Source organism: Trichogramma pretiosum, unplaced genomic scaffold (genome assembly GCF_000599845.2).
Source record: "Trichogramma pretiosum strain Unisexual culture from Peru unplaced genomic scaffold, Tpre_2.0 scaffold1, whole genome shotgun sequence".
Taxonomy (NCBI): Eukaryota; Metazoa; Arthropoda; class Insecta; order Hymenoptera; family Trichogrammatidae; genus Trichogramma; species Trichogramma pretiosum.
The window spans coordinates 1,898,878-1,926,875 of NW_019641703.1; the positions used below are offsets into that span (position 1 = coordinate 1,898,878).

The following is a 27,998-nucleotide window of genomic DNA, read 5'->3' on the forward strand; positions in this document are numbered from 1 at the left end:
GCGCGCACGCACGCACGCACTCACCCGCCCACGCACACATACTTCGCGCCGACTCTTGTAACTGCTTCCTCCTCTCTCGATGGCTGATAGGGGTATTTCGAAACTTTCCAACTCGTAAATGCCAGCTGCATTTAAGGCTTTAATGATTAGGTGCGAGAATCGGCGCGCGCGTCTCTGGCGCCGCGACACGACGAACGCATGAATTTTCATATCGGCGCTCGTAAAACGTGTCTCTTCGTGCGCAAAGCTCTATAATAACTCGTCCCGATTTGCATCATCCAGTTTTTGTTAGAATCGCTCGTATCAAACGTTTATTATTTGTTTGATGAAAAGTCACTTCGCACAATCGTTCCGCTTTCGAAACTTCGCACAATGCAAATCGTTACAAGCGTTTTTTTTTTCTTTCATTTCAAGTGGTACAAACCTATAACGAGTCAGGCCCGCTGCAGCGCCTCGAACGTATAACATTTTACGTGCACGTTGTTACATTACCTAATGCGCATTTCATTCCATTCATATTCAATTCAATTCGTTCCGTATTCATTATTGGTATTTCGATTTGAATGAAGTACACGAGTGTGTGAGTAATGTCGAGAGCGAGAGAGTGAGAGAGAGAGAGTGAGAGCAAAAGAGGCCGCACATATGAAAAGAGAGAATGCCGATCGCGTGCAATATCATACGATCAAAACGGCGGAATTGCGTGAGCTTGCCTTCTAGAAAATTTCTTTAAATTGCAAATCATCAATTTATTTAATATTATGATAATGTTATAACTAATAAAGTAGCGATGTGACGCTATTAAATGTCGAATAGAATAATAAAAAAAATAGATCGATGCTCCGAAAGAAAGTGATGATAAAGAAAAATGATAAAAAAAAGAAAAGGAGGAAAATGAGAAAGGCTCCGGTGGGGGCTGCGATCGTCCAGCTGAACAGTAAAAGCAATGAAAAGAATAATAAAAATTTGATGAAAACCTCGCATTGCTTTTGCGGCAACGAATTAAAAAAAGTCGTCCAAACAAATAATCGCAAACCGAACAATTTTTTTCATATTTTTTTTTGTGTTTTTTTTTTTTGCTGCTGCTGCTGCTTCACGGACGACGCGCAGATACATATTCACCATCGTCAGTTACCTCATCGGCGTGTTCATCTTCGCGACGATAGTCGGCCAGGTGGGCAACGTCATCACGAATCGCAACGCCAATCGGCTGGAGTTCGAGCGTCTGCTGGACGGCGCCAAGACCTACATGAGGCACCACAAGGTGCCGGGCGGCATGAAGCGACGCGTGCTGCGCTGGTACGACTACAGCTGGTCGCGCGGGCGCATACAGGGCGGCGGCGACATCAACACGGCCCTGGGTCTGCTGCCGGACAAGCTCAAGACCGAGCTGGCGCTGCACGTCAATCTGTCCGTGCTGAAGAAGGTCACGATTTTTCAGGTGAGCGATCGACATATCATGACGTAAGCAAATCACGTCTCCCATATGTGAGTGTATATATAAGAGGAATCCCCGAGGTTAACGCAAATCAAAGCAGACGAAATCACGGAGGGAAATTTTTCTTCGCGAGAGAGAGGGAGACTAGTCTAGATCCGATGACCCGGGAGATATATAGCTCGAGCGTGTTTGTGGCTGCAGGCCCAATTCCTTTCCGATTCGCGCCCGTACGAATGATTTTCGGTGAACGATCCCGTCGTCTCGACTTGACGTTTCCCATAAAAGCTAGAGAGACGAGAGATGATAATCCGAGCGCGACTAAATATATATATAGCGCATATATATACACGAATGTGCAATATAATACGAGTCGTGACAGGAATATAACGTATACGCTGGGAATACATATGAGTCATTTCACGTCAAGTCTCCTAGCGCGGCGCCCGCGCGGCATTATTAATCGAAATTGCTCAATTTGTAACTCGCCAGAAAAGCATCTAAATGCACCCAGAAAAAATATGTGCCATATGATTTTGATAGGAAATTTCCTCAGCTTTCCGATGATGAGGTCAGATTTTCCAAAATTTTCCATTTTCCCCGGAAAAACTTGACATAAACTTTCAAACTCAAATTTCTCAAAAACGGCATTTTTAAGATTTTTTTAAATAGTGCCAATCGAAAGCTGAGGAAATTTCCTATCGATATGCAAGTTTTCAGAGAGTACTTTTGATAATTACTTAATGAAATACAGCGACGAACGTGTAAAAACGTGACATTTCGGCCCGTGCTGCAGCTGTTCCCGCGCGCAGTACCCCGCGCGGCGCAAAATCTCACGTTTTTACACGTTCGTCGCTGTATTTCATTGAGTAATTATCAAAAGTACTCTCTGAAAACTTGCATATCGATAGGAAATTTCCTCAGCTTTCGATTTGCACTATTTTAAAAAATCTTAAAAATGCCGTTTTTGAGATATTTGAGTTTGAAAGTTTATGTCAAGTTTTTCCGGGGAAAATGGAAAATTTTGGAAAATCTGACCTCATCATCGGAAAGCTGAGGAAATTTCCTATCAAAATCATATGGCACATATTTTTTCTGATTGTATTTAGGTGCTTTTCTGGCGAGTTACAAATTGAACAATTTCGATTAATAATGCCGAGCGGGCGCCGCGCTAGGAGACTTGACGTGAAATGACTCATATAGGTACGATCGTGTGCAGCGCGATAAAGACCTGCCATACGCAGGCTCCCGGCATGGCTTTCAAACGCCTGCGCGCTGATGCAAACTTGATCCTCGTATACGCGGCTTATTTTTCCATGGCTTTCAAGAGGCGTATTAATAGGTTCGAACTAATTGGCCGTGGCATTTTGTAAAAAGTATAACGATGATATTTTAAGGGGGTCATGTGCTTCGCCAAAATACATTTTACTCACTCTATCTGAAACAACTTCCGACATTATTATTTTATAAAATTGCTTTGACTTATGCAAGTATGTTGACTTTTTCACTAGCAGATTTACAGATAAAGGTACTCGCCATCTAGTGGTGAAGGCTTCAAATGATACTATTGTACTTAAAGATACACTTAATACTTGTAATAGTTTTAATGAATTTGATTTTAATGTATTTTAAAACTATTCAAATGGCCAATTTTTTGGTCATTCGAACATTAATCATGGTGAGAATTTTAACCGGGAACATTTTTCATAATTAAAATTATGAACAGGCTCGATGCTTGTTTCATATTTGCATCCGTGGATATAAAGAGTGCTCGAGTCGAAAGGTCAGGTGAAAGAGATATAGCAGTGCTAATTGCTCGCGATAACAATCAAAATAATTTAATAAGATGGTATTTTTCGACTTGAATGCTTTTGAATATCAAGTTTCTTAGCTAGTCGCTACGGCTCGCGTAAGAGATTCCTTAGATAAATTTGCTCCAAAAGATATCTCATTCAAAAAGTTAATTTCGTTCTGACTTGATAAAACGCGATAGTTATTTAAATAATTTAACGAACTCGAGCTCTGCAGACGTGGAATTTTATGCACACAAAAGGCGCGAATCTCTCTCGTCCCTAGCAATTAATGACGAATAAACGATTCAACGTTAAGCGTAGGAAACTGTCGTACTAAAAGACACGTTACACGCGATATTTAATTTGAAAGTCGCCGTCCCGATTTTTAACACGAACAACAGGATGCAACGCCGATGCGTCATGGCAGCGCCGCGGCACTAGCCATCATCCGTCGGGATAAAGTTTACAGATTCTATCGCGGGGCGAATGAACTGATCCCCAGGGCAAATAATATTACATCGATCGGGGCCACCAACGTAGCAGTAGTAGTAGTAAGTGCAGTGGCGCGATCGAGCTCCAGCCCTCCTAGCCCCCCTCGTGTCGAGGATCAGCCAACGCGCGCGTGTGTGGCAGCCAGGCAAGCTATGTATACGTATAGCCGCCCAACGATATTATGGGCCACTTGCCGTGAATCGTAATCTTCTTTACTGCCTGTGTCTATATGCACATACACACAGACTAACACTGCATCTCGCGCTTCAGTCGTGCATTACTATACACGGCTCGGCTCTCGAGCGCCCCGTAACTTTGGCGCATACATACGCGCGCACGTATAACACTTTTGTCTCAAGTTAACTTGTTAAAAACTGAAACACGACTTTGTGCGCGCGAGCTTGTATAGGAAGGCGATTTTTATACCTTATACTTTCCGATCTTTGACATTTTTATCTGCACGCCTATACATCGCGGCGAGCTTATCTATACAGACGCGTCTCATATTTCTTTTAACGACTTCCAATTAAATCTTACGGATCGTCGATGTAAGCGCGGATATATCTCTTTTTTTTTATATACCTCGCTCTCTGACCGTTGAAACTGATTTTTTTTACTTCAGCTCGTTTTAAATCACACAGACATATACACACACAGAGCGAAGACGAAGTTGTTAAATTTAACTTTGCGCGCGCGCACATACATATACTCAGGGGTGCTTATTTGTAAATTTTGTGTTTACAGCGTATGAAATTCTTGGCCTGAATAGTTTACTTTATAATAGACTCTTATAAAAGTTTCAACAACTTTCTGTAACAAGCGCGAAATATATTTTATTCGCCGTATCAAAGTTTCTGTGCGCGTACAGATAAAACATAATTACAAATTAAGTAAAACTTGTATTACCATACACACTTTGTCGGGGGTGCAAAAAAACTTTTTCAAGCTCTATTTCTTGGAGGGTCGACATTTATTTACGTTATATTTTGTTGATTCAAACAAATAATTGCCCCTCGTCTGTTTCTTCGTATATAAATTCAATCATTCCGACACTTATATAAGAGTTTGATATAATTTATTTGGTCGCGACAATATTTTTTTGTGCGCAACGTTTACCTTATATATATTCCTATCGTCCTCCCCAAATCCAATATAAAGTATGCACACAAAAAGTTCGATAAAACGATTTCGGCTCTATACGTGGAATAAAAAAATATCTTCTCCCGAAGTTGACAGGAGCTTAAAATCTTCATAAAAATATGCGATACAAATATCGGATGAATATATGTGTCAATATACGTTTGGGAAATATATAAACTGCACACAATCGATCAAAGTATTTTATATAAGAAGAGAGAAAAAAAGAGAGTAATGAATATACGAGTCAAAAATCTTGTTCCAAAAATAACACATCCATCGTAGTTTTTACCATCTAAAAACTCACTCGTGGATTAATCCCGGAGTGTGTGCAACGATCGACTGCTTTGAAATGCGTATATATACGTACTTTATTATCCCCGCGCGGAGAAAGGGTATCTCATCTATTCTGGCGAGTGCACCTAGCGAATTTGTAAGCGTACGTGCGGTATAATCAATCATACATTAAGCTGTTGCCAGGCATTTGTTTTTTTTATCACTTACCGCGCTTTATACTATCCATTCCTCGGACGAAACTTAAAATTGATTTTTATTTAGTTTGGCTTGTTTTACTTGCCTAGTGGCAGAGTTGCGAAAGTAAGCCATTTAGTCAGCCGTGTGCGGTTTTATATCTTAGCGTGGCGTGGCGCGCCCGGAGTATAGTATAAAAAAAAGGATCCTGATGCGAAGTTTATGACTATTAGATTATACTTTTATCGCGTTTGGACCCGTAAAAAAACACAGCGCGCCACAGCAGCAGCAGCACAAAAATATTTTTGCAACGCCGTCGAGTTTTGACAGAGAGATAGTAAACGAAACAATAATATTTTTGCTGAAATACTCACTACATTGTGTATACATTTGTACGATTGTTTGTCTGCCTCTCTGTGATGCAGGAATGTCAACCGGAGTTTTTGCACGACCTCGTTCTCAAGATGAAAGCCTACATATTTACACCGGGCGACTCGATATGTCGCAAGGGCGAGGTGGCGCGAGAGATGTTCATTATAGCGGACGGAATCCTCGAGGTGGTCGGCGAGACGGGCCGAGTACTCACGACGATGAAGGCCGGCGATTTTTTTGGCGAAATTGGAATACTTAATCTCGATGGACTCAATAAGTAAGTCGATCAACTTCTGGATATAACATTGCTCGCAGCGAAATATAATAATGTAACATTTTTATTGTCTAACTCAGACGAACGGCGGACGTACGCTCGGTCGGTTATTCCGAGCTGTTCAGTCTGTCGCGCGAGGACGTGCTCGCGGCGCTCAAGGACTACCCCGAGGCCCAGGAGATCCTGCAGAAGCTCGGCGAGAAGCGACTCAGAGAGGCGCAGCGAGTGGCGCGGGCCTATCGCAATCCGCCGTCGCCGGGCGGCCACGACTCGTCCGACAACAGCACGGGCAAGCGAATCGGCGAGAAGCTGCGCATCGTCGACAAGCTCCGTAGCGACGCCAAGGGCCTCAAGAACGTGCTGCGCAAGAGCCGCAGGAGCGGCCGGCCCAACGACGACGGCCTCGAGCTCCAGCCCCTGACGGCGCGAGCGCCGCAGCTCAGGCGGCAGACGCGCATCGACGAGAGCCACGTGGACTCGTTCGCGTCCGGCGCCCCGGAGCCGCCGATTTCGCCGCTGGGCGCTGGACTGCCGCTCATCAGTCGGCTGAGGCTGCTCAAGGAGAAGCAGGAGCGCGAGGAGAGGCGAAATCTCATGGACCAGGCGGCCGCCGGCCATCAGACCACGGAAATGGTAAAATTTACGCCGCGTAAAAAAAGATATCACTCTTAGAAATATTTACGTTGAAATTAATGCGAAAGTGGAGAAGCTTTTTATTTTGCGCATTTTTTGTAGAAAATTCAAACTATTGCGAATGCTGATCTGAATTACATTTGCAGATTTTTCAAAGAATTACTTTCAATGTCAATTTTTCATTGAATTTAATGTAAAATATTCCTTCTATTTGATTCAGATTCCATTAGTTTTAATTTTTTTGTGTAACAATGTAAGAACGAACGCAGACATAACCCAACTGTTTTCAGATCGACTGCGTTTCGTTCAACTGTGTTTTGACTTATATAATTATTTTAACAGTTCCACTTGCACAATTACAAAGAAAGGTACTCGCCATCTAGCGGTGAAGGCTGACTTTAAGATTAAATTTTCAAAAGTTTTTTCAGTAATGAACGCGAGTAATAAATTTGTACTTGGACATAAACATTCAATCAAAATGTTTAAATTTGAGTATAGAATTAAATATTTTGCATTAATTTTCACCATCAAAATGATATGTCTGGTTGCATTTTCATGCATTTTGTTGGTATGGTTTTTGTAAAAATAAATAAATCAGAACTGATACATTAATTTTCAAATAAGATTTCATGGAAATAGTACTGAATTTAAGGTTTTTTCAACAACGTGTATGTTTTCAAATCCATGATGTTTCTTGCAGACCCAAGCAAGCGCGGAGCTAGTGAGCACGAGCTCGAGCACTACGGGCGTCGGAGCGGGCGCGTCGATGATTCAACGTCTGCTGCACAAGAAACCCAAGCCCGAGCCCGATACCGTGGCCATCGAGTCAGCGGTGGTGAAGGAGCCTCTGCTGCCGCCCTGCAGCAGCGTCATCCCCGAGGAGAGCGAGATCTTCGCGTCGTGCGACCAGACCGACGACGCCACCTCCGCCGAGGCCACCATGATGGGCAGCTCTCTGGCGCTGCATAGGTCGCCGCTGGCCGCTTCGTCGATGGACGGCGACGCGGGAACGAGTCGCAAATGGGCCATGCTCAAGGACGCCTCGATCAAGGGTGGTCCCTCGAGCAGCGCCACAGTTCGAGTCTCGGAAACGATAACGACGACGACGACGGCGGCGGGGGCGACGGCCTCGACGTCGCGCTACCACTCGCGCGACTCCGTGCAAGCTCGGCGCGGCGCCGCGAAAAAGGGCGGCAGCAGCGGAGGCAGCAGCCAGCAGACCAAGATGTACGCCTCGGTGGACGACCTGTCGCCCGAGTACGGCGGCCTGCCCTTCGTCAAGAAGCTCAAGATCCTGAACGAGCGCCAGAAGCTGGCCGAGCTCGAGCGGGCCGTGCGCAGCTCGAGCCTGGACTGCGGCGAGAGCGTCGAGTTCGACAGCAATCTGACGAGGAGCCACTCGGAGGCCTGCGCCATCGAGTACGCGCGCAGGCTCGCCAAGCTCAACAAGGTACGATTCTCATCTCATCTCGATCCTTCCTCGCCATACGCAGACTGTATTTTTACTCTTTTACCCGCCGCCCCCCCTCGCTGCATTATGCGCACTCAAGATCACGATGTTTTTTTTGTCTTCATACGCTATTATATATGCTTCTGTATTACCCCACGTAAATTATAGCGCTTTTTTCCCCTCGACAAACGCATCGCGATACTCGATATATAAACGTGAAATATGATAATTGGTACGATTCGAAATTGCGGTAATACCGGCCGCGGACATATTCATCGATCGAGGCGGCTCGCGCGTCTGCTGTGTTCGACACGGTAGACACACAACTGCGCGTTGATTGAAAATATTTGCCGTTCGGTGATTCGGAGCAATCGTCGCTTCCGCCGCACGATTTGGTAATTGTCATTGACATAATTCGATGCGTACAGTTTTGGTTTAATTGTAACTATACACACGTATACACACGCGGGTGATGCGAACATTTGCCGCGGTACAGAATTTCGATAAATAATATCTACTACATGATGTAAACGGTCGAGCTCTGGTTTCTCCGAACTCCCTCGAATTAGCTAGCTTGTATTTTGTGTAACGAGTATATCGTTCGTATGGTTTCGCCACGGTCTAACTTACTCTCGGTTACAACTAATTTGAAGCGGGCACAACTTACGAGCTCGCTCGAAGCTCGAGACTTTTAGGATACAGCTTGCACGAAGTGCTTCAGATGTTTTCATCGTTAATTTCAAGATTTATATTGTCATGCGTATAGCTTATTACAAAAAATCAAATTTAACCAATATACATTCACAATTGAAATAGCCTATTATGATCCTATGACACGAGGACCGCGAATGCATATAGTCCCTTTTCCAAATATATAGATGAGTTTAGAACTGACTTATTTTTTTTTTAAAGAAAAATTATAGTTATCCAAAATTTACGATTTTAGTTCAAAGATACTTATAGATCTTTATATCCAGATTAAATATCTTATCCAGATTAAAAATCTAGATTACCACATCGAAACGAAATGCTTTTAATACATTCGCGTTGAAAATTAAACAAATTTTTTTCATTCACCACAAAAATATATTCATTGATATCAAAAATTACGAAAGCTGAACGTATCGAAATGATTATCAGTTTTTAGAAGACACTTGTGCTAGGCAAGCGTCACGACTTTGGGTCAAGGATATTTCTCCGACTGACTCTTCAGCAGCTTTTCGCAAAAATAGACTGATTTTCGATACAACGATGGTTCCTGATATGCTAATAGTAATATTTTTAAATTTTAAGTAAAAATCCTTTTCTTTGTTAGTAGATGGCTCTAATGTCTATGAGAAAAGCTCTTGATATTGCCTGGAACTTCTTGTAAATATTGTATTTAATATTTTGATTCACATTATTTATATTTATATTTATATTTACTATGTTCTCACTTATAAAATTACTTAAACTCCAACGCTTGCAGATTTAGACATCAAAGTACTCACCATCTAGTGTTAAAAAGTAGTATTATCGTATTTAAAGGTTAACCCAAAGTGACAAGGATCAAAAGAGCATTTTACTCTCCTGCTAATAAACCTCGGATAATAAATTCAACACTAGATGGCGAGTAGAATTATAAATGAATCTACAAGTGACAAAGTCAAAAAAATGTACTTTACTCTGAATATTAAGCTTAAATTTTCGATTCTGTGATAAAATTTATGTACTTTTGAATTTTTACAAGGCGTTTCCAGGCAACTCTTTGACACGTTTACATTTTCTTTTAAAGTATTTTCAATTCTAATCTAACAGCTCAACTCGAGGGAAAATTATATTGCTAAAATGCTAAAGCTATTTTCACTTCTGTATACTGCATGCGCAAAGAATATAAATGTTTCATGACACGAACTGGCAAAATGACAAATCACGCCGATGCTTTTGCACGAATGCGGAACGCACACGTAATCGAATGACCTTTATTTTCCCATGTAATACAATCTTTTTCACAATAGAAAACGTCGTTATTATTAGAGAATTGAAAAAAAAAGAAATTCACCGTGCATGAAGATACTTATACAATTTTTGTGCACGCAGCCAAAAACGCAAGCTCACGTCTCGCAACACTCGACTCACAAATATATATAAAAAAAAATAATAAAAAAACGAACACAATCGGCATTACGAAAACCATTTTGCTTATACTCAAAGTTTGATTGAATGTGTAAAAAATTGACGATACACCATTGACATTGCTATCTGTACTCGTTATATCATTGAAAAAAAAAAATTTCAAAAAAAATAAATTCTGAAAATGTGAGAGAGGTGCAGAGAGATGTAGAGATATGGTATGCGCATAATTGCAGGAGCGCCAGCGTCGCACTTGTCAATCGCCAGAACAGCTTTCGCCCGAAAATGAAACGCTAGAACGGCGCAAGCTTAAGAGTATCCTTAAGAAGCTGTCGGCGGGCAGCAGAGCCGACAGCTCGGAGGTCTCCTCGATGACGAGCACGCCGGACCGCGAGGCCGCGACGGCCGAGCTGAAAAAGCTGATGCGCGCCCCGACCCTCGAGGGCTACGCGGCCAGGCACTCCAAGCTAGCCAAGAGCGTGACCTTTAACAAGTATACTTTGCAGAGCCCGCCGGGCAGCGAGCAGCTCCATCAGCAGTTCCAGCAGCAGCTGCAGCAGCAGTTGCTCCAGCACCAGCAGAGCATCAAGCAGAGGCAGTACTCGGCGGCCAGCGGCGGCAGCAGCTCGTCGTCCGGTTCGTTGTCTCTGCAGGAGGGGCCGAGTGTCGGTTCGCCCCAGGCCACCACCACCGCGGTACCCGCCGATGGCGCCGATCAGTTGGAGGCCCAGCAACAGCAAACACTGCCGTATTCAAAAGTCAGTTTCCGACCGTTGGCCATCGGAGCCCCGAGCTCGACGTCTCTGGTCTCCGCTCAGTACCAGCAGCCAAAGACGCGCGAGGACGAGTGCATGAACGACCTCGTCGCGGCCGTTCGAAACGTTCTCCAGACCAGAATGGTGACTCCGTTGTTTCGATTTTAGCCGAGCCAAGCGCCGATACTGACTCGAAATTTTTTATGAATTTTGCAGGAATCCGAGGAGTACAAGTACGAGCGACAGTTCTCCTCGCTGCAGTCGGAGATCCGCAAGCGCGACGAGATCATACTGCAGCTGCAGGCGCGCATACTGCAGCTGGAGAACCAGGAGAGCGGCAACGAGGACGACGAGGAGTCCTTCGGCGACAGCACCGTGCAGGACGGCTCGATGGAGGAGGAGCTGGCCGAGGACAACGAGGACCATCCGTTCATGCGCGACGGCTCGGTGGACACGGTGCTGCAGGCGGCCGGGGCGGCCCGACCCCGTCGACGTCGCCGATCCTCGGACACCACGGGCATGGGCACGAGCGCGCTGGCCCTGCGGCCGGCCCGTCGCTCCTGGGACGAGCACTCCGAGGAGGAGACGCTCGAGCTGCAGGACCTGCCGCGCTCGATCACGCCCCAGGCCGTCTGGGCCGGCTCGTCGGGCGACGTCGTCATCGATCTCGAGTCGAGCGACGAGGTAGCCGTCGTGGCCGGCACCAGTGGTATGCAATCGGTCCAGCAGCAGCAGCAGCAACAGGCAGCCGACAGCACCGACGACGAGGAAAGCTCGGAGGTCATCGACGTCGCGGAGATCATCGACGAGCACGGCCACAACAACTGGGAGGTAGCCATGCTCGCCCAGGAGCTCGAGAGGCGGCGTCGCAGCAGCGAGACCTCGTCCACGAGTCCGCCGGGCTCCTAGCCCGGCTTCTGTCGCGGCTTCTTCCAACAGCAGCTGCGCAACCGACCGCCGAAGAAACTCATGAAGAGCCAACTGCTATCCACTGCCCCACAACCATTATTATTATTATTACGACCGACCCGCGCGTACATCAACCACCTGCGATCGCTCGAATCGTCGTTACTTTTTCTACTTGGCAAGCTTGCGAACGCGACGAGCCGACTTTTTTTTCCAGCCCGCTGCTGCTCTATCGGTTTGGACTGAGAGAATTTTTGTCTCGTCGGCGCGTAAGTACTTTCCGTGTCTTCGTTGTCATTCAAAGCCCACATGGTTTCTTCCTATATGATAAATGTTACATGAAAATCGAATTTATCGAGGTACGACGAGAATCTGGAATTTTCGTCGCGAGAAAATTATATTAAACAGACGTCATTACTATATAATATACGTTGATGGTAAGTTTTGTATTGATGAATGAATTTTAATAAAAAAAAAACAAAAATACGCCTATGATAAGTTGAATGTCGTGAGCGAGAATTTTTAAAAGAAATCGAGGTAGCAAATAATTGAGAGAATGCATTTTTAGGATAATTACTACAGTTAGTTATTGTTATAATGAAACGATGGAATTTTTTAGTACCTTCTAATGTAAAGTAGGTAAAAAAAAATGGAGATCACACATTAGGCTTAAGAGTACGTAATTGATACTTAATATACATTAGCAGCAGCGACCGCAGTGCACGATGTAACGAGGACCTTCTGATGCTGAATGTTGAATAAATGTCGATTCATCTTCATTTCATATAGTAGCGAAAATCTGATATGTTATTCGAAGAGGGAAAATATAAAATCTAAAACAAGTGAATGACTCGTCACTTCGTTTAGTGCGCATGAATCAAATAATATTTTCTAATATAGCTCACAGTATTGACTAGTTTTCTTCTTATAATTAGATTCCATATTTTTCTACACCCCCCTCAGATCTGAAAATGTGAAGAAAAAAAAGTTAAAATAACGTAATGTGCATCTCTGGAAAGTAGCATACAAAAATTTAGCTTGTGCAGCAGAAGTAAAGCAAACAAAATTATACACATTACACCCATATGTAAATAAGTATAATGTATCGCGATGGTGAACGAAAAACACTCATTTCATTTCTTTTATTGTAAATATTCACAGGTGCCTGAAAAAAAGTATTTACTGTAACTTGAGGTGTACCTTAAACATTTTACATAGACACGTACCATCGAGCACCGAAATTAACAAGATTTGACTGCGTTTGTAGTTTAAAAGTTTATTTACGACTTTCTGAAATAATGTAACGACGATTTCACGTTTATCTTAAAAATCATTTTGATATGAATTGGATAGATATAAATTAAATATCGTAAGTTTAAAAATCACTATTTAATGAATTTAAAATCTATTGATTCATTAATTTGAGAGTATTTAAATATTCAAAAGAATTACGTTGAAATGAACATTTTTTGTCCCCAAGAGTCAAATGTCAATGTAAGCTTGTCCAAACACTAATATTTTCAAATTAAAAATTTTTGGAATTCATAAAACTTTGAAACATTATTGTTGTATGTGAAATCAATTGTTATCATTCGGTATATTTTTACTGCAATGAAATGAACTGATTTTGCCAATAAAACACAATAATATTATTAGAAGTTTCAAGTATATGTAAATAACGATATCGACTTGTAAAATGCCAAATTTTATAGCATTGAAATTGAATTATTTATTCTGTAGTTAGTTATAAAAAATAGAAAATGAATATTGTACACCCTCGCTATAAAATTATTGAAGGCTACTGTGTGATGAATAGATATCTCTAGAAAAAAACTACAGGTCAGATTCCAATGAGCTTTCATTGCTTCTTGAAATATTATCGAAGAATCAACTTTTATCACTACTCTTAATGCCATTTTTTAAAGCTTCTAAAACTCATTTGATCTTTCTGAGATTTCAGATGATTTTTTCTTATTATTATCAATTAATAACGTATAAGTGAGAAAAGAGATCATATAAGTGTTTTATCTTGATGTTGAGTAGTTAACGGTGATGGATATTTTATAAATTCGGTAGTTCTAAACAAAATCTAAAATAAAGACCAACTTTATTAGGTAATCTTGATTATTATTGATTTGTTTTTCAATCTTAAAAATGTTGTCAAATTCACACTAAATCATATTTTGATCTCAGCACGTAACTGAAAATATTATCTGAAATTTAACTATTACATTTGTGTATGTGATTTATTATAAATGAAAACATAATAAGAAATGGGTAATTTAATTAGATAAAAATTAACTTTTTAAATAAACTGACCAGACCAAGCTCAATATTTCTAGAGTCTTAAAAAACTAAGTCGATTACGTGAAATATGACTTGAGTGTAAATAAATATAACAGAATAATATGTAAATACTGATGTTTTATTTATGATGGTGTGACCATAATAGTAATAAAGAGTGAATGGTGCTAATGTATTATCAATGAACATATAAGAAAATCTTTACGAAAAATAATTATTAATTATACTATACACAAAAGAAATCTTTAGAAGCTGAGAATGTATTTATGACAAATGAATGAAATATAAATATAAATACGTTGTTTTCAAAAAAAAAAAAAAAGCAGAATACTCATTTTCTTTTCCAGCTCTTCCAGCCTTACTGTGAATCCATTAATAGGGAATTTTATTATTTGTTGATAAAGCAGGTAACGTGAATTTCAAAAATCATAAATTGCTATACGCTCGATCAAATATCACGCGCTGTACCTCTTGATTGTCGCCAGGTTCGCCACGGGCAGATCGTTTCGAAAACTAACTGTAAGATGGAGTTACTGGACTCCTCGGATTCCTCCAAGCACTGCGTTCATCGATGTATAGCAATATCTCTCGGCTGTGTAGCTTTATGGAGCTTCATGACATCGGCGCATGTAGAGCTTAAGCTCTACTGTGAATCTTCTTTACCGTGCCGCGGTATCTTCGTCTTGCACCTTGAAAGCTTGAAAAATTTCTCACCGCCGACAAATGCGCTTCGATGCATAATCAAGTATTTTGAAATTTATTTACACATTTATTTTTTATTTAAAAAATTATTACTTATTAAAAATATCACCACTCGGCAAAATTCATTCGTCGGGATTAAATAAAATATTCTCTTCGTGTGATGGAGGTAATTCGAGACGACATAAATTAAAAGTGAACTGATGTTTAAATATCTCTTGTTACAGAGTAAAATTTAAGAAAAAATGTTTAAGCTCGCAGTAAATTGTAATTTTTATTTTAATTCTTCAATATATCAAATACACTGTGTCGTTTTTACTGAATATATAGTGAGAAGTAAAAAGTGCCTCACAAGTTGAAAAGTATGATCTAGTTGAATGGAATTTGTGTGGCAAAAAAAAACTCGTTGTTACTCGACTGCGACGTCGCGATATCGTTTCTTTTCTCGATTTTCACACTGAGCTTTGTACATGAGATTAATTTTCTTGACGTCTTTAGCGCTGAAGCCTTCACGCTGACCAAGTGTGACATTTCCAACCTATTTTACAATATGAAAAACGTCGATTGTGTTCAATGTACATGCATGAGAGATCAGGACATATTTCCAGGCTTCTATAAATACAATATAGTTTTTCTCGTATATATATACCTTAGGAATTATCGTTTTCTTTCCATTCTTCGAAAAAGCCGTAGCACTGTAATGCATGACGCTCTCGTAGTCGTAAGCGACTCCGTAATCGGTCACGCTCGCCTTGTCGTACTTGTTGAAATTGTGCTGGCGATCGGCGCGTATGTTTTTCCAGACCACGTCGATCCAGTCGTCGCGATCCGCGGCGCTCTGCTGATGATAGAAGCCCAGCGCGTGCATGAGCTCGTGAATTATCGTGCCGTGCTTCAAGCAGTTGGGCGGCTGTAAGTTGACCACTTGGCCCTCGTCGTGTTTGCCGACGTAGGACCAGCAACCTGGATCGTCGCTTTTTACAGTTATGAAGTGCGCGTCGCCTTCCTTGTAAGGACGAAAACGAATACAGGTCTTACGATGGAAATCGTCCAAGGCGCTTTTTATTTTTTTTACTTCGTCCTCCTCTGTACGAGTGGCGCGTCCGCGTTGCAAGAAAAAAATTCGGAAATTCCATTTTTAAAATTTATGGATGACATTGTAAAAAATTTAGGAGTATTGAATAATTACCGAAGGCGTCTTCTTCTATTAAGTATGGCACAATTCCATCGGACCATTTTTTGCTCTCGTTTGTCATGATGTTTCTCAAGGAATTTTCACTCAACATTATATCTCCTTCGTGAAGACCACTCAATTCCCATACATTACCATATTCAGGTTTCCAACGATCAATAGCTGCAGCTATAGTAAATAAAATATTTTAAATGATAAACATTTCATTAAATTATATTTTTATTGTCATCTTACCAATCAATTTTTTATCTTTCAAGTTTTTCTCTTTTAGACTTCCATACTTTGCCGAAGGGTACTTAATTTTAACTTTTTCTTTAACGGGTAAAGTACTTGTGGTGACAAAAAAATAATACAACAGAATGAAATACTTTATACTCGACCTCATACTAACGAGTTACATGAACGGCTCGTTGTTTTAAAGCTCGCAATTGTTTTGACTGATACCCGAGCACAGATTTGCTTAAATAACTTTTTTTCGGGACAGTAAAGGATTTTGTTTTCGGTTCACGTAATGCAAGAAATTAGTGGTGTTGTGATATGCAAATGCAGAAATATAATAATAGCGATATTCGTTACATCTTTTTGGGAGCCGTTCTAAAAATAAACATTAAAATTGTGCCGATGATAGGTCATTAATCTCTCATGCCATAAGAAGGTAATTTGAATATTCGAAAAAATTAATGTGTTTTTCCCATTTTTTGCTTTGACTTATACTATTATTTTTACTTTGCCACTTGCAGATTTACAGACACGGGTACTCGCCATCTACCGGTGGAGGCACAAAGTAATCAACTCAATTGTAGCATATAATAGTACTTATTAAATCGTAAGCTATTCATGAACATCTTCTTGCTGTATTTCAAATCACAGTCGGTGAAAAATTAGATCAATGTTAGGTGTCTGTATACACGGTAGTCCGCCACTAATTAACCTTGTATATCATTAAGATTACTCTCAAAGACAGAGAATGAGAGAAAACGTCGAGTTTATAGGTAAAATTATGGTTCATAGCTTCGATGTGGGTCAGCCGTATTTCGGGTGAAAGCTTATATATGCTATATATCGATTTATAGGCGTGAGGAGGACCTGTTTCATACTTCAATACAGTAGAAAATCGTTAACTATTCAATGTACTTATATGTCTGCCTCCCGTTTCTTTCACGCCTGTCTAAATCTCACACATAACATTCGTGCTAATTTATGCCCTGGATTTTGATAATATATTCAAGTATCAAAAACTACCGAACTACTTTTGTATCTATCTGCTACCTGCAAACGCGTCTTAATCTTTTTTTTCGTGTTTACGATGTAGTCCATTCGCGTTGCATTATCATGAAATAAAAGCAGCGCGTTCCACGAAAAGCTGCTGTTGCTGCAGACAAGCTCGAGAATTTGTTTCGCGCGCATATAATTTTTTTTCACCAAACATTATATTGTTGCGTTGAAAATCGGTGAAAAACTCGATCGATCAAGACTTTAATCGTCAATAGCTTAATCGAGCGTTAGACGCGCCGAAGTGTGGAAATGATGCATTTTAATAAAATCAAATGAGACATGCATCATTAGTTTTTGTTTTGCTTTTTGACATGTTTACTGTTTCGCTCGCGCGGCTGCCTCTCTCTCTCTATGTTTCGCACACAATATCACGCACACATATCTCCGCATAGATATTGTACTCGGTAGCGTAGACTAATTCGACGCCTCGTTATCGCCTCGTGTCGAACATTCTTGAACGCGAAAAATATATTGAATGTTGCTGCTGGACGCGCCAAGAGAAAAACTTTAATTTCTTATAAATACATCTCTCTCTCTCCCGGACAGTTTATAATAATATAAAGTTTCTCGGCCTCTCTCGATCACGCGCGAGCGCATTTGTGTATATACGTGTATCTGCTGCAAAATTGTGTGTGTGCTCAACTGCAGCTGGCGATGATTTTTTTCTTTTTCTTCTCTACTCATCGACGTAAGCCGAGATGTCTCGGAAAACGCATGATTGATCGCTGGTGTATACGGGTCGTTTGCGTGAAAATTATTCCATTATGCCCCCGAGCACAATACGATGCGTGTGTATACACACGAAATCTCGCGCGAACAATGCGCGTCGCGCCGGGGCGTCTCTCTCTCTCTCGCACTCTGTTGGCGCGCGCGCGGGCAAATTGAACTTCTCTCTCTCTCTCTCTCTCGAGCGCACAGAGAGCTCGCTGCACAGTAAGTACGCGCGGCACCGCGAAAAATCAGAGCAACCGGTCGTTGGCCGGCCATTCTCTGCTGCAGCTGCTGCTGCTGCTGCTGTATACGCGCTGTGTGTTATATATCTGGCCAGAGCTGCGCTGTGCTCTGGTGTGCTGCTGGCAGAGCAGAGTACCGAGGAGCGATATCGCGCGCACTAACGTTTTCTGTGTGTGTATGTATGTGTGTGTGTGTGTGTGTATGTGTGTATGTACCTCATTTGCGAGAGTCACTTGGACGGAAGAGAAAAGTGGACTTCGAAATCGGTCTCTTCCCCCCCGGTTTCAGCAGTACAGCTGCATGTTCGATCGCGAGCGCATGAGGCACTCTACTCTGCCAGCGCCAGCGCATACACAATATTTTGCCAGCTCTTCTGGCGCGCCGCTGCGGCAGCAGCAGCAGCAGCAGCAGCAGCAGCCACCAATCGATCGACGGTAGTATAATACGAACAATTGGTCACGCTGAACGCTCCGGTCTCTCGAGCCAACGCCAGCATCCTCATTATTTACAATCGATCATCTATCTCTCGCGCGATTTTGTGCTTGAAGTAAAAAAAAAAAAAAAGAAGAAAAAAAAAACGAAGCGAGTACTTTTCACGAATATGTATAACGCGATCGGTAGCATAGTCTTGTTGCATAGGCCAATAAATCATTTGAAAGCAACCTTATGGAATTTTTTATAAGCATGAGTTGAAACTGCGCACTATCGAGTCCTTTGTACGGAAAAATTTCTAATATAGTAGTAAACACGTGCGTCTATAACGCGAATGCGCGCAAAGAATATGATACGATAAAGCCATATCGTAAACCTTTATGTATGGAAAATACGCAAAGGAAATATTTATTGTTTGAGGAAAATTTTTCTTTTCCACTCGTTGCTAATTCTATTCACTAGCTCTGCCGCTGCCACAGTTGACACACATTCGTTGCATAATATTTGGTGAAATCTTCTTTTTGAATTATATCGAACGTACATATACACCGTATTAGTACAAGCTGCATAATTGTGACTCGGTACTTAAATATTATAGTACAGTCGAGGAATAAATAGTACCCGATTACAAGAAGTGACATGTACGTTGGCTCATATGAATATAAGGTCAAGCCGCGAAAGAAAAAAGAGGAGCGAGCGAAAAATGGCGCTCGAAATCGCGTTTTACGCATTTTTGTGAGTGCACACGCGCGCGCATTTAATGGTACATTGAAAAAGTCTCTCCGCGCGGAGCGCGCGGCCATAAAATTTAGGCTACGAGGAAGCTCGTACATTCGAATCTGGAACGAATGTGCGCCGTCGGTCGTTGGCCTCTTCGCGGGTGACAGCTAACGATATTCCCAGCTGCATGTACATACACACACACACACACTTATATACGTATATAATATATGCGGGCGTTTTTGTTGCAATATCGCGCGGGCGAGCGAAGCCAATTTTCGGGGCCATTTTACACATGCGCACACGTCTTATGATAGGCGCAAAATCTAATCCCTCGGTTTTTTTTTGTCGAGACACGCTATCGGCGCATAAAAACGAATGCTTCGTTCCAAATAAACGCGTAACTCTTCTCTTGAAATAACTCGAGCGTCGCGTTACTTTTTTTCCGCAACGTTAAACTATTTACTATATGTATTTGACCGGCAAGTCGTAAGTCAAAACATTTATCGAACAATAGATGCATTGAACGCCGACAAATTGATCGATTCATTGAAAAATGAAAAGGAAAAAATTTCAATTTTCAATTTTCCTCGTGCGAAACTAATCGGCGTAAGTATACGTTTATCAGTGTAAAGTGCGAGGCCGAGATTTAATTATTCAATGTTTATGATTAGTGCAATCATTCGGTTTTGGCCGCGATGCAACAATGCGTTATCGACAATATGAATTATTCTTGTTATATCGAAAGGCACGCAACGTAAACAAGTTGTTCGTCAATGAATTTCCAATATAAAACGAAGCTGGCGATTATCTGTACTGAAACTCGCCACATCACGCCGTGGTATTAGAATCAAGACAGCATAAGCCTACTGTACGATCGGTACTCCGACGACGACGTCTCGTGTTCGAGCATGTGCGCGTGTTATTTTCAATAATTCAAATTCCGATTTTTCGTCGTTGTTTCACAAGACGCGATGACGCACTTGTAATTATTATCTTCGCGTATAAAATGTGCAGCAAAACCTGGAGATGACCCGTTGATTACGTAGAATCGTGTGTTTCCTCATTACCGCGATACATATGCACTCGCGCCAACCGATAGTGACCGTGTAAGTACGATATAATTTTAATCGTGTACATGGGTTCATTGAAATTGTACAGAATCATTATGCGAGGGTCAGCGCGCAGCTTTTGATTTTGCAGCTCAAAGTATATGAAATAATGAGAGTACTGAAATAAATCATGCGTTTGATATTTTAATTTTCAACAATTATATGCGATGCATTTGAACAACCACACTTATCCCATTACTTATATTTATCACCCGAACAAAGTACATCGAACCCGTTTGATTACGCCTATAACCACGAAAAAGTATTAGGAATCCTGCGGTCTTACGTAGCAGTCAAATATAGAAGTGTGATCCGTTAACTCCTGTATCATGATTATCCCATTAAAAACGAGTTATGAAATCTATTAGAATAACTAACCATCGCGTATATACAGTTAAGTTTAAAACCACAAGAGTGCAAATATTAGATCGGATCGTTAGTCCGGATTTAGATAGCTGCTGCAATATCCGAATTTTCGTCCAAATTTCACACCTCCCGATCCTCATAACCTCATAACTATATGAACAGTTAGTGATTACGTATCGCGTGAAAGTCAGGTCGTCGCCGTTTTCGACGTTGTTAAAGAATTTCTAAAATTACAATTTTGTTTCATTTTATTAATGAGTCAGTTATGTATTATGTATATTCATATACTCTTATACGGTACTCCATTCTTTTCGTCTTTATTCATGTGATTATGCTCCAAAATTCATAGTACAGACTTTTGCAAATGTACAATTCAGTATATAAATCGACGAACTACTAACCTAGTACGGTTAAATTATGCCCATAAGGGGTCTTGGCCTATAGGCCGCTGCTATACCGTGCCATGCCGTGCAAGATTAATCATTGACAGATTGCCCAAGTCCGATCTATCTATACATAACGATATAATCGCGATATCGCATCGACGTCACGTTGTGGTGTGTTGGACCTTTAAAACGAGTCGAACGAGTTTTAAATCGATCGCGCAAAATTTCTGAGCTATATATATACCATGCCGATCTCATCTATACACTATAGCCCACCAGCAAACGTGCATTAGATCGATAGATCATCTAAATGGCGCTAACTGGTCTCTTTAAACGGACTCGTTAGCTGTGTAACGAACAAAAAAATCGACACCACAATTTTGTCTTTACATGTATACATGTACGGTATATATTAAGATGGGTGTTGTCAAAGTGTTATAAGTATATTAAATTGTATAGTAAGCGGCACCTGTTGGTACGTACGGAACCATGAGTATGCGATTAGTAATTTCGTTTGACCGCTGAAGAGTCTCCTTAAAAGCTGCTATGACCCAATGTCTATTTTATCGACTCCGAAAGAGTACTCCTGAGAGCTAATGATATATGTACGTATTTGCACAGAGTCGGTGTATAAGCTGCCAATACATAGCTGCTGCTGCTGCTGCTGCTGCGGCTGCTACTGGCGCGCACCGAGAGTTCAGCGACCCCGCGGCGCGGCGCACCAGGCTGGCAAGGCAAGGCAAGGCAGGCCGGCCAGTGCAGTGGCTCTTTCTCTTTTGCGCTATCGGTTGTAGATGCTTAAATTTTTCTTTTAATTATTCTCGCCTCGCGCGCGGGGCCGTCGAGCTGTTTGTGCTGCACATATATATATGTATGCGCGCGGCTGTTTGTTGCGCGCGTCAATGTGTGAGCGCAATATATATGTACACGACGACTACGACGACGACGACGATGATGTACATAGATTTGCGCGCAATCATCTGCATTACTCAATTAAGCCTTTGCAATTATCGTAACTATAATTAGCCTCGCTCATCGTGCGCAATGAGTTAACTCGTCGTTGTCTTGAGGAGCAGCAGCAGCGGCGGCGGTGGCGGCGGCAGTCAGTCGTTGGCAGCCGCGAGTGATTACGATAATTCGTTATTTTCTACTCGCGCGAGCGAAGGCGAGCGTCGAGAGAGTAGCGCGCCGTGTGATCTCTCTTAATATATGTATTTCACAGCTGCAGAGATTCTCTCGGTAAAAAACGGAGCGCGTCACAAAAAAATCACGCGAGACAATACGTACGCGAACGAAAATCGGTTGTTAAGTAAATGTCGAGGAAAGCTTACTGCTGCGGATGCTGTGTACACGATAATCGTCCCCGCGCGCGCGCGCGCGTACATAATATAATAGCGCGGCGTCGAAAACAAAAAAGCGCAGCGGCAACCTTTGTCGTGCATTGAACTCTCGCGCGCGGCTTGGTCACGCGGTTGCGTCGTCGTCGCCGCCTCGTTACACCACACACACGCACACACACACGTACACAATATAGCTAAGTCTCGTGCACCGAGCTCGGTGCAGTGCGCGAGAGTAGAGTTCACTCGAATAATTTTGCGCGACGCGCGCACAAGTGCATATTATATACGTACTCCGCGCACACATGAGAAACGAATGTGCGACGCATAGCATAGCTAGCTCGATTGAAAAAAAAAAATGAAGATACGAATCCCGGCCGGCTCTCCTTCTCCCTTATATTATTCGACGCGTGATATAGCTGAAATTGAAAACCGCCGCACAATGTACTGTATATATAATATGCTATATATCTAATTGGTAATAACGATATTATTATGAGCTTGCTCAGCACACTTGACTGTACAGTCTCATCTTTTAAGTTCATTCACTTTTCGCTGCGCTTCTTGCAGGCGGTGGTGCGGTGGCGGCGGCGACGGCGATAGATATAATAGCAGCGAGAGAGAGAGAGAGAGAGAGAGAGAGAGAGAGAAAGAGTTGAGAATTATCGCGTCCATTCAGCACGTACACTGCGGTATACGCACATATATACGACCATAATAAGTATCACGTATTGTGTGTGGTACTTGCACGAAGTCAAGTGCTGGCATTTTACCTTGCACTTATCTCTCTTTCTCTCTCTTTCTCGTCTTCTTTCTCGCTTTTCAATGATATCCCGTTCTTTTCACGCGTTCCGATTTAGCGCGAGCGCGCGGCTTCTCTCGCACGAGTGCATATGCTGCTACTTTAACGCGATTCATAAGTGTGGAGGGCGGACGAAGATTGCATCGAGTACGTTTAGGGTTAAACTTTTCAAAATGATCAGACACTCGATACACGAGTACTTCATTTTGATTTTAATCCGAATGAATGTTTGTGCAACAAACCGCAAACGATATTAATTCCCAATGAACAATATAAAAATTATTATTAACAAAATTGAAAAAATCACAACTCCAACAAAGCAAATGTATAGTTTTTAGAATTTATAGAAGATTTTTTGATGAAATATTATCAGGATATTTTGTCTTTAAATTTCATGTGCGAAAAATTTAATAAAATTAAGAAATTTATTAAAAATTATCAAGGCGCTGAAGACAACGCTCATACTTGAGATCGGTAAGCGTAAAAATAGAAGAAAAAAAATTAAGAAAACGTTTTACTGCAGAATCATGAGTTTTTCGAAATAGCCGATTATTTCATATAACTCATGAAATGCGTCGCGTACACATAATACTACCGGTGAACCCACACGCGACGTTTGACCATCTGGTCATTGACACGCCTTGCATTAATACACTATGATCTTTAGCGTGCAAGCACGTGACCGCGGCGTCACGAGACCTGTGCGCGGCTCCCGTCTGAATTCTGTGAAATTTAAAATTTGAACGCGGTGGTGGTGGCGCTTCGAAACAATGACTCACACAAACACACACACACACACACACACACACACACACACAGTACCACACAGGCACGCGCGTGTCCGGAAGTCGATGTAATTAGCCTAATCGGCCGAGGTGTGAACAAATTAGGCGCTTTTCAACGCCTCCACCTGCTCCTAAAAAAAAAGATCACGCTCCAAATGTTAATGATCGAAATCGGGTTTTTTTTTATTCTCAAAACATGGACTTCACACATCTCGTTAGTAGGTGTAAATCGTATTCGAATTATAATAGTTCCTCGAATCATCGGGTATTATAAGCTCGATGATGTGTATTACATATATATTTTATATAGCCTAACACCAAAACCGCTACACAGCATTCGATGACATATAAATTACACGCTCGAACATGTACATGTAGCTCTGCGGTGTATGTGTACGCGGGAGCATTAGAATGTCACAAATCGAGCACGTTCCAATTGTCAATTACGGAAAAGTAGTTTGGAAAATGGTCGTGTATATAACTTGTTGTTGCTTGTCGTAGGTCGCCGCGTCTTCGGTGGTGGTATACACGTATATATGTGTACCGATCTCTGCGGTATGTCGATCGTTTGCGAGACGCTGCTGCAGCCTCTGCGTCACGTGTTTATAAGAGCCTAGTTGGAAATCACGGCTCGTCGGCAGATCATCATTCGAAGCTCGCGGTGCTGTGTGCATTTAGGTGGTCGCGATGCACGTATGCTGTGTATGTGCACTCGCGCCTAGAGGACGCCGATCTCTCGGATGTATGGTAGCATAACATAATATAGCACACAGCTGCGCGCGCGAGATCGGTATACATGTATACAACATCATGATGATTATTATCGAATCGCGTATTGCGCACTGCACACGCATGTACGTAGCATCTGATTCTGTGCGCGGCGGCGATCATCTCGTATGCTACATATAGGTATACCGAACAAGACTGCTGCTGCGCTCATAAGTACGGCTCGCTCGGAAAAAGAGTTACCGGCATTGCGGCGTCGTCGTCGTCGTACGCGCGCGGGGAGTGCCAACAAGCAGCTAAACGGCTCATCGTCTTTGCTCGGTCAAGCACCTGTGAGAGTGAAAGTATAATGTGCGTATATATATATGTTGTGTGTGTGTATATATAGGAGCTGCCGTGCGCCAGCCAGTCGCGCAGCCAACGCCGTTTAGCTGCAGCGTGCGTCGACACTGCCGCTGCTGCAGCCGAGCGCGCACTGCACCTCTATGCAGCGAATCGCTGCCAGCCTCGCGTGCTGCTCTGCACACTGCGCACGACCAGCGTTCGCCAGTTATAGCGGCCTTCTCCGCTTCTGCTGCTACTGCGCGTATATGCATTCTGCGCTTCTTATTTTATCTTTCTCTCTCTCTCTCTCTCTTTCTTCTTTCTCTTCTTCTTTTCTTTTCTTTTCTTTTTTGTTTTTTTTTCGACTTATACGTCCAGGCAAGGTAAAGGATCGGCATTTTTACGCGCGCCCTTTTCAGCGCGCGCGCGAGCGGCGATCTTCACCCTTGCCGCGCGTTTGAAGAATGACCGCGCGTCTAAAAATAAAACAGCTATTTATACAGGTAGATATGTAGCAGAGACGGAGTACGCACGAACTCGAGCTGTATACTGGCCTGCGTATAAAGCTCCTTTACCATATCAGAACTTGTACAGGACGCTTGCTGCAGTCAATGATCTGCGTCTACGTGTGAGTGATCAACGGCGTTTGTCTGCATCGATATAATGTGTAGCTGTACTATTGGGCGCGATATCGCGTACTGTATGACGTGCATATATGCAGTATCGGCTGATCGTGTCACATGTTCACATTATTGTTATCCTATTTTTCTCTACTTTTTTTTTAATCTCTTTATATTTATACAGTCAAACCCTGTTATTCGCGATTTTTCGTAATAGCGGTACCCTCGTTTGTGACCCAACTTGAGTATCCGCGAGTTTTTGTTTTCGTATTCGCGGTTTTTTCTAAAGGTTAACATTTATTATGCCTGAAATTAAAAAAAAAAAAAAATTAGAAATTTTAAAAATTAGGAATTTCCGAAAAAAAACCAAATTCTTGATGCATTGGCAGCTGGTGAAAAAGTTGCTGCTCTAGCAGGACGATTCGGTGTCAAAAATTCTACTATAAAATCAATCGATGAAATCGAGAATAAAGTTCAATTGAGTTCAATGAAATTATTGCATATTGATTGATTTCAAGTGCACAGATGTTAAATCTGAACAGAAGCCTCTATTGATAACTGACTACAAATCTGAACATGAAAATTCTCAACCTACTGTGGACATAAAATGACACAACTCCATAGATCTGCCTGTCTAGAATGAGCTGGTAAACTATTTTGTGGGTAGAAATGCTCCAAATTTTAAAATTACACAAAAAATAGAGAATGTGAAAATTTCGAAACCGTACTTTGCCTTGTACAATTCCTTCAACTTAGCCAGCTAGTGGTAACAGGTCTGTAAGAGGTTGAATAGTAGTTTATACTATTATTTATCATTACATTCTTGAACAGAAAAGTCAGCACTTTTGTAGCGTACTCGATGCAAATCGTCCCAAAAATGCTTTGATTTATATAATTATTTTGACTTTGTCACTTGCAGATTTACAGATAAAGTTACTCGCCATCTAGCGGTCGAAGCTAAAACTTGATCTATCATAATTTAAGTGTTAGAAAATTGATCTAAAATTTTTAATACAAATGAATTGTTATTTTCTAGTCATTTCAAATTTGCATAATATATTTGTAACACAATTGTAACAAAACAATCACCAAAAACCTGCTCATTAATGACCAGAGCATGAACACGAATCGATATTGAAAAGCAACGCCTGTAAGAGTTTTCACCAGTCGAAAAACTCGACCTCGATCGCATCGCGTCGACCTGTGCATACCGCGTGGTGTGTGCGGGCAATTTTAAGCGCGAAGACGAGACGCTTAAAATATACTTCTCGTTAAACCATAACTTTCGACTCAAACGCGAGGATCTTTTCTTCGTCGTCGCTCAAAGGCTCGTAAAAAAAAAAAACAACAACAACAACAAAAAGAAAAAATAAATAAATAAATAAACTTCTGAACCGAAGGAAAGTACGTCTCTCGCGAAGCTCCAAGTCATTATTGTAATTGTGTGCCCGCGCGCGCGCCAGTACATATAACGGGCCAGCGGTGGTGCACTCTCGCAAGCAAGCGCAGAGTCGGACTCATTGTTCTCGCGAGCGCGCGCGCGAAATGATGATGGTTTCGCGCGCACACCGCACACACACACACACACACACCGAAATACACTCGCTCCTCGTGGTCCGCCTCTGCTCTGAATTTTCGTCAAATCTAATTTCCTTGCTCCGGATTCGCGAGGATCGCCTCTTTCTTTGAGTGTACCTCGTTAACCGGTCAACGGGAGCTACTTTTTTTTGTATATATCGCATATAAAATGGCTCTTGTGCGCGCATCGAGCACTCGACTTCATAAATTGACTCCCGCCTTCGTCTAATGGTAATTGAGAATTGTGTCAATTCATTCAATCATTTTATCGTTTCGCATATTATAGCCAATGGATCATTCCAATTATACACTTACGCACACAGGGCAAATGTGCCGCATGCATTAATATACGATGCGCGGCGACTGCGGGCTTGCATACATATATACACAATAGCGCGCATACTCGATTTACAATATAGAATAGTTAGTCACTGCGGCGAGAAACGATGATTGGTAAACATCGCGTGAGAAGCTTTCTAATGATTGCGATTAGTCAGTGTGCAGGCAGGCGGCGGTGGTGCCTCGTAAAACTTCTGAGAGAGGCGCGCAGCAAGTGTGC

General features: G+C 42.0%; 2 protein-coding genes across 6 annotated transcripts in view; one reads left to right on the forward strand and one right to left on the reverse strand.

Annotated features, from left to right (window-relative positions):
- Positions 1 to 13,226, forward strand: part of LOC106656289 — a 99,047-nt gene extending 85,821 nt beyond the window's left edge. For 3 of the 5 annotated variants that reach the window (XM_023462799.1, XM_023462800.1, XM_014377166.2), the window contains 7 exons: positions 1,108 to 1,438; positions 5,751 to 5,974; positions 6,052 to 6,604; positions 7,305 to 8,054; positions 9,195 to 9,326; positions 10,403 to 11,065; positions 11,138 to 13,226. In XM_023462799.1, the coding sequence (XP_023318567.1) occupies positions 1,108 to 1,438; positions 5,751 to 5,974; positions 6,052 to 6,604; positions 7,305 to 8,054; positions 9,195 to 9,326; positions 10,403 to 11,065; positions 11,138 to 11,830 (3,346 nt within the window). In that variant the 3' untranslated portion in view covers positions 11,831 to 13,226. The remainder of the gene's footprint in view (positions 1 to 1,107; positions 1,439 to 5,750; positions 5,975 to 6,051; positions 6,605 to 7,304; positions 8,055 to 9,194; positions 9,327 to 10,402; positions 11,066 to 11,137) is intronic. The other 2 variants (XM_023462801.1, XM_014377184.2) reach the window with 1 other exon arrangement.
- Positions 13,227 to 15,239: 2,013 nt separating this feature from the next.
- Positions 15,240 to 16,407, reverse strand: LOC106653205 (zinc metalloproteinase nas-14). Its single transcript, XM_014372553.2, has 4 exons — positions 16,257 to 16,407; positions 16,020 to 16,190; positions 15,480 to 15,916; positions 15,240 to 15,368 (listed from the first exon to the last, which is right to left on the reverse strand). Exons 1-4 carry the CDS (start codon positions 16,405 to 16,407, stop codon positions 15,240 to 15,242), a joined length of 888 nt encoding a protein of 295 aa, XP_014228039.2.
- Positions 16,408 to 27,998: the final 11,591 nt, after the last annotated feature.